Below are 7960 nucleotides of genomic sequence, written 5' to 3' on the forward strand. Positions count from 1 at the left end.
ATTTGAATGATTTAATGTTTAGAATTTATCACTCGGAAGAGGAAATTATAAACAAGAAAAGGGAAAAATACATCAATGGTATTTATAGAGTTCGGGAGTTTCTATAATGCTATCGAAGCCCATAGAGAATCTAGTGCTTGATGTGTTATTTAATTGTAGACTGTTGATGGGAACGTTCCAATCTATTTTTATATAACTAATATCTACTTAACACTCGGGAGAGGGAGTAGATAATTATAGGATTCTTGGCTAATGAATAAGAAGGATTTTTATAACATAGTTACAAGAAATTAAACATGATGGACAGTTGCGTGAAATCAGACCTCTAGATCTTTTATTCCATTGTTAATTGTTATAAATTGGTGTTACATTTAAATCCATTTTCAATTTAGTTATTCTTGCAAACAAATCTTTTAATTGATTATTCTAAATAAAGTCGAGACTATTTTAATCCCAAGTACTAATATACATTTATATACACATTTCTCGTGGGATCGACACTTGTACTCGAAAATACATTTTACTATAATTTGACGTCGTGCGCTTGCGAGCAATCAAGAAAACACGCAACAAGTTTTTGGCGCCGTTGCCGGGGAGTGTTTATTTTAAATTTATATTAGTATTGTTACCAATTAGTCTTGATTTTAATTTAGAGCTGTTTTTATTGTATTACATTTAAAAAAAAATTTTGATTTGTTTCTTATCTTTGTTTGACAGTGCATGCGAAGATCGCAAAATCTTGACTTGCTTATCATTGATCCCGAGATCGAAAGAACCACAAAAAGATTAAGAAAGGCAAGAAGAGAAGCAATTCAAGCAATGGCTGACAACAGAGATAATGAAAATCCACGCCCTGCAATACCCATCAGAGATCATTTTAGGCCGGTATTAAATGCTCATTATTCGGGCATAGTATGAGGGACTATTAATGCAAACAACTTTGAGCTCAAGCCCGCATTGATAAATATGGTTCAACAGAACCAATTTGGGGGAGCCGCTACTGCAGATCCTCATTTACATCTCAGAACATTCCTTGAGATCACTGACACTGTAAAGATAAATGGTGTTCCTGATGATATAATTCGATTGCGCTTGTTTCCTTTTTCTTTTAGGGACCAAGCAAGAGGATGGCTCCAATCGCTTCCTTTGGGGAGTATCACTACTTGGCAGGAGTTAGCAACCAAGTTCCTTGCTAAATATTTTCCACCTGCGAAATCTGCACAATTGAAGATTGAGATAAGTACTTTTAGGCAGACTGACTTTGAGCAATTATATGAGGCATGGGAACGGTATAAGGAGTTTTTGAGGAGGTGTCCAAACCATGGTTTTGAAGATTGGGTACAAATTGAATTGTTTTACAATGGTTTGAATGAACAAACAAGAGGCACTGTGGATGCAGCAGCTAGTGGCATGATATTTGCCAAATCACCTGATCAAGCATATGATTTGTTTGAACAGATGACCATTAACAGTTATCAGTGGCCGTCTGAGAGGTCAGGAGTAAAGAAACAAGATGGAATTTATGTTGTAGATCCTATTACATCACTAACCGCACAAGTTTCAGCTTTAACAACTCAAATTGCAGCCATGAATAAAGCTAGTACACCAGAGATTGAAAATGCATCGGTTGTTATTGGCAAACCACATATTCCTGATGAGGCTCATTATATCAACAATAGGAATTTTGGTGGATACGGAGGATATAGAGGTAACCCTCCCCCTAACACTTATTATCCTGGTTTGAGAAATCATGAGAATTTTTCATATGCTAATAATAAGAATGTGTTGAATCTTCCACCGGGGTTCAATACATTAAAGGGGGAAGGAAAACCTTCACTGCAGGATCTAGTTGGGACATTTGTTGCTGAATCTAGTAAAAGGATGACTAGGACTGAATCTCGTCTTGAAGGCATGGAAACTCACATGGGAAATATGGGTGCCACAATGAAATCATTAGAGACAAAGATTGGACAGTTGGCTAATGCATTGAGAGATCAAAATAGAGGTCAATTCCCAAGTAATACTGAAGTGAATCCAAAGGAGCAATGCAAAGCTGTAACTTTGAGAAGTGGAAGAGAACTTGAGGTTAAAAAATCCAAAGAGAATGAGGAATGAGAAGAGAGTTGAAGAAGAAGAATGTGAAAATGGAAAGGAGAACTAGGTTGAGGAGTCTCGGATTGAAACTGAAGTTGAACGGATTCCTATACTGAAACCGACTCTTCCATACCCACAGAGATTTAGGAAGAAGATTATTGATGATCAATTTGCAAAATTTTTGGAGATTTTCAAGAAGATTCACATCAACATTCCATTTGCTCTAAACCATTTGCTGATGCTTTAGAGCAAATAGCCAAACTATGCAAAGTTCATCAAAGATGTGATGTCAAAGAAGAGGAAGTTGCAAGAGTTCGAGACAGTTAAGTTAACCGAAGAGTGCAGCGCCATTCTCCAAAAGAAGTTACCACAAAAACTAAAAGATCCATGTAGTTCTACTATTCCTTATATTATTGGTAGTACTCATGTTAATAAAGCTTTATGTGATCTTGGAGCGAGGATTAATCTTATGCCATTTTCTGTTTATAGGGACTTGGAGCTTGGGGAGGTAAAACCAACCACTATAACTTTGCAACTTGCAGATATGTCACTCACCTATCCTCGTGGAATTGTTGAAGATATTTTGGTAAAAGTTGACAAGTTTATCTTCCCTGCTGATTTCGTAATACTTGATATGGAGGAAGATCAAGATGCCCCATTGATTTTTGGGCGACCTTTCTTAGCAACTGGAAAAGCATTGATAGATGTACACAAAGGAGAACTCACCTTGAGAGTTGGTGGGGAAGCTGTGATATTCAACATCTATAAGGCTATTAAAGGTAACGACGAGGTGAGTACTTGTAAAAGTAATGATATAATTGACTCTTGTGTTGCTGAGATTGGTATAGGTCATACAATAGAAGATCCATTAGAAAGATGCCTTTCTAGTACTGTCAGTAGAGTTGATGATGATGATTGGGAATTGAGAGAGCAACTATTAGCTCTTGAAGAGTTGCCAAAGGTGAAGGAAGCTGCACAGGAGAAGTTGGAAGAAGAAAAATTTTCAGAGATAATACCTTCATCCCATGTTTTGAAGGAATTGCCAAGCCATCTTTGCTATGCTTTCTTGGGTGAGAAGTCGACATATCCTGTAATTATCTCTTCCTCTCTTACTTTAGATGAAAAAGAGAAATTGTTGAGAGTGTTGAGGAAATTTAAAACTGCATTTGGGTGGTCGATTTCTGATATCAAGGGGATTAGTCCCACCATATGCATGCATAGGATTTTAATGGAAGAGTCATACGCTCCTTATGTGGATCATTATAGAAGGTTAAATCCAGCTATGAAAGAGGTAGTCAAAAATGAAGTGTTGAAATTGTTAAATGCTGGAGTTATATATGCTATTTCTGACAGCATTTGGGTATTTGCAAGTAGTGCCTAAAAAGGGTGGAATGACTGTGGTAAATAATGAAAATGATGAATTCATATCTACTTGTACTGTGACTGGATGACGAGTATATATTGATTATAGGAAGTTGAACAATGCCACACGTAAAGATCATTTTTCGTTACCTTTTATTGATCAAATGCTTGATAGACTTGCTGGTTATTGTCACTACTGTTTTTTAGATGGTTATTCAGGTTATAACCAGATTTCTATAGCACCAGAGGATCAAGAGAAGACAACATTCACGTGCCCCTATGGAATGTTTGCTTTTAGGAGGATGCCTTTTGGGCTATGCAATGCACCTGCTACTTTTCAGAGATGTATGATGGCCATATTTGCAGACATGGTGGAAGACATCATGGAAGTCTTCATGGATGATTTCTCGGTATTTGGCTCTTCATTTGATCACTGTTTACATAACCTTTCCCTCGTTTTGCAGAGATGTCAAGAAAAGAACTTAGTTCTTAATTGGGAGAAGTGTCATTTTATGGTCCAAGAGGGTATTGTTCTTGGACATAAAGTGTCTTCAAAGGGATTAGAGGTAGACAGAGCCAAAGTAGTTGCAATTGAAAAGCTTCCACCACCGAAGAACATCAAAGGGATAAGGAGTTTCTTAGGACACGCCAGGTTTTATCGTAGATTTATCAAAGATTTTTCTAAGATTACTAAACCTTTGTGTAATTTGATTGAAAAAGAATCCACTTTTATTTTTTATGATGATTGTCTGCAGGCATTTGAGAAGATCAAGAAGGCATTGGTGACAGCACCAATCATGATAGTATCAGATTGGATGGAGCCCTTCGAGTTGATGTGTGATGCTAGTGATTATGCAGTAGGTGTGGTGTTGGGCCAAAGGCGTGATAAATTTTTTAGATCAATCTACTATGCAAGTCGAACCATAAATGCTGCACAGCAAAATTACACAACTACTGAAAAGGAGATGCTTGCAGTAGTGTTTGCATTTGACAAGTTTAGACCCTACTTGGTCGGCACAAAGGTAATTGTTAAATCACTGACCATGCAGCTATTCGATACCTATTTGCCAAGAAGGATGCAAAACCACGCTTGATAAGGTGGATTTTATTGCTCCAAGAATTTGATTTTAAGTGAAGGATAGGAAGGGGTGTGAAAATCAAGTGGCTGACCACTTGTCACGGCTCGAACTTGAAGATAAAATAGATGAAGGAACCATAAAAGAAGCATTCCTTGATGAACAACTGTTTTAGGTAAATGATATACTTCCTTGGTTTGCTGATATAGCTAATTTCTTGTCTTGTGGTACTCTCCCTCCAGATTTGAGTTATCACCAAAAGAAGAAATTCTTCCACGATGCAAAGTTTTACCTATTGGATGATCCATACGTCTTCAAGAGATGTGCTGATCAGATGATTAGAAGATGCGTAGCAGAGGAAGAAGTGAAAGTTATTCTTGAACAATGCCACTCTTCACCATATGGCGGTCACTTTGGAGCATCAAAAACACCAGCAAAGGTATTACAGTCTGGTTTTTATTGGCCTACTTTGTTCAAAGATAGTTATACCTTAGCCAAGTCATGTGATAGATGCCAAAGGGTTGGCAATATTTCTAGACGCAATGAGTTCCCATTGACCAATATTTTGGAAGTTGAAATTTTTGATGTTTGGGGTATTGACTTCATGGGACCATTCCCATCTTCTTTTGGTCAATCTTATATTTTGGTTGCTGTGGATTATGTGTCAAAATGGCTGGAAGCAATTGCCACCAATACTAATGATGCTCGAGTGGTTGCTAAGTTTGTTCACAGGAACATCTTCACAAGATTTGGGACACCAAGAGCCATAATTAGTGATGAAGGTACACATTTTTGTAACAAAATCTTTAACTCACTTTTCGCTAAATATGATGTGAAGCATAAGGTGAACTGGCATATCACCCACAAGCAAATGTACAAGCCGAAGTATCCAACCAGGTGATTAAGCAGATATTAGAGAAAACAGTGAAGACAAACCGGAAGGATTGGGCACTAAAGCTGGATGATGCCTTATGGGCGTACAGAACGGCTTACAAGACACCTATTGGGATGTCACCTTATAGGTTGGTCTTTGGTAAGGTCTGTCACTTACCACTGGAATTGGAACACAAAGCTTTTTGGGCCGTGAAAAAGCTCAACTTTGACATGGAAGCATCTGGTGAGCAGTGGCTATTGCAATTGAATGAGATGGAGGAGTTAAGAAATGAGGCTTATGAGAACGCAAAGATCTACAAGGAGAAGACCAAGAAGTGGCACGACAACCATATCTAGCATAGAAATTTCGAGCCCGGACAACAAGTATTGTTGTTCAATTTACGCCTCAAACTATTTCCTGGTAAGCTAAAATCAAGATGGTCGGGGCCATTTACAATAGAATCAGTCCAACCATATGGAGCAATTGAGCTAAAGTGCAATGACGGAAGAACGTTTAAAGTAAATGGTCAACGGATCAAGCATTATTATGGGACTGAAGTACGGCATCTTGACAACATTCCTTTGGGCGGATCGACTTGATGTAGACTGGTGGTAGTCAGGCTGACGACGTTAAACCAAGCGCTTTTTGGGAGCCAACCCAAATTTTTTGTTTCTTTATTGCATTTCGTTTTCGGTTTTACTTTTACTCTTGTATTATTATTTTAGGTTGTGTATTTTTTGTATAATGTGTTTTTATATCTTCCCAAATCTTACGAATCCCAGTTGTGTTTTTCAGGACTAAAAATTGGAGGAGAAAACAATTCCAAATAATGCACCCGCGCTGAAAAACTATCGCCCCTGCGGTGGTTTAAGACAGAAAATTAAAAAATTTCCAGTAGCAACATTGCACCCGCGATTTATTATTGAGCGCACCTGCGATAAATTGACAGAGCCAACACCGCACCCGCGATACTTTTTATAGCGCACCTGCGGTGTTTGCTGAATTAATAATGATAATTTCCAGTAGGCAAAGCGTACCCGCGGTCATTTTGTTAGTGCACCCGCGCTGTTTTTCCAGAACCAATAGTGCACACGCGCTACGTTTTACACTGCACCCGCGGTCACTGAAGGTCGAAAATAAAAATTTTCCAGAATCCTGACCGCACCCGTGGTATGTTTAGCACCGCACCCGCGGTCGATTATTTTAAATTCTGCAACACGCGAACATTGGACATAACCGAGTAATCTCTCCTTCACTTCGAAATACTCACTCAAGAACACATTCCACACTAGATTTTTTCTCCCAAATACACATTTCCCACTCCACACATTCATACCTTCAATTCATTTAATCCAATATCCATCTTCATTCCACAAATTCAACACCAAAGCTAGGGTTTGAAAGGGGCTCGAAAATTGCACCAAGAATTGATTGGAGCTTCGATTATGTTATTCCAAGAAACATTTCAACACTCAAGGTGAGCAAATCCATACTAAATTTGCTTTGAATTCAAAATTATTGGTGCTATTGGCTATGAAAGAAAAGTAATGGTGTTGTAATTTTAGTGGAGTGCATTCTTGATATTGTTGATTGGATTGGTGTGTATATTGTTGAGTTGTAGTTCTTGTGATTAATAAGTTTGGGGGAGTAAAAAATCATCAAGTTTAGTGAATTGGATTGAAGGAGAAGTTGGTGCTTTGATAGTGTTCGACAAAATGCCTCCAAGGAAGAAACAATCAAAGGGTGCATCCTCGTCTGCAAATTATGATGCACACAAGTTCTGGGATGAAAAGGCGGAGGAATATTATGCTAAAATTCTGAACAAGATCATTGTGAAAGAGAGGGGATTTGACCTGAGCTTCCCACGAACCGAGATTGGATTAATGCTTACTGCTAGGCATTGGGAGGAGTTTGGCAAGCCACCACCGGATGCGGTCATTTCGTTGGTACGGAAATTTTATGCTAACCTTAAGATTAAGCATGATCACTTGAAAGTTTTGGTGCGAGGAAAAATGGTGGCTTTTGATTCTAATACCATCAACACGATGTATGGTATCCCTCTAGTCATGCATGATGAATATGAAGAATATCGGGCCGAGGAAGTTGATTATGATAACATTCTTCAGACTATTTGCATTGAGGGAGCGGAGTGACGAATGAGAGACAATGTACATTTAAGCCTAGCCAAATCTGATATGAAAAATGTTGCCAAGGATTGGTATTCCTTCATTTCGGCTAGAATTAAGCCTATTGACCATACTACTACTGTCATCAAGGAGAGGGCAATCCTGACTTTTTGCATCTTAACAGGAAAGACGATTGATTTAGGTCAATTGCTTCAGAACTCAATGCTAAATTATGCAAAATGTAACTCTCCTAGTGGACTCCTCCACCCTTCTCTTATCACAGACTTATGCCATTATGCGGGAGTGACTTGGGCAGCAAACGAAGAATTGTTGAAACCAAAAAATACCATTGTGGTAATTCAATCACATAGGTCACTGACATCTGACCAACAAGACACACGTGAAGCTCAGAGAGAATTCAACCAAAG

The 7960-nt window shown here is 38.4% G+C and overlaps 1 protein-coding gene across 1 annotated transcript; it reads left to right on the forward strand.

The window, feature by feature from the left end:
• Positions 1-1587: 1587 nt before the first annotated feature.
• On the forward strand, positions 1588-5762 carry LOC142550644 (uncharacterized). The gene is made up of 3 exons (XM_075659723.1): positions 1588-1708; positions 5213-5314; positions 5377-5762. The coding sequence occupies exons 1-3, from the start codon at positions 1588-1590 to the stop codon at positions 5760-5762; spliced, it is 609 nt and encodes a 202-aa protein (XP_075515838.1).
• The last annotated feature ends 2198 nt before the right edge of the window (positions 5763-7960 follow it).

This window comes from Primulina tabacum, chromosome 7 (genome assembly GCF_025594145.1).
Source record: "Primulina tabacum isolate GXHZ01 chromosome 7, ASM2559414v2, whole genome shotgun sequence".
NCBI classification, from domain to species: domain Eukaryota; kingdom Viridiplantae; phylum Streptophyta; class Magnoliopsida; order Lamiales; family Gesneriaceae; genus Primulina; species Primulina tabacum.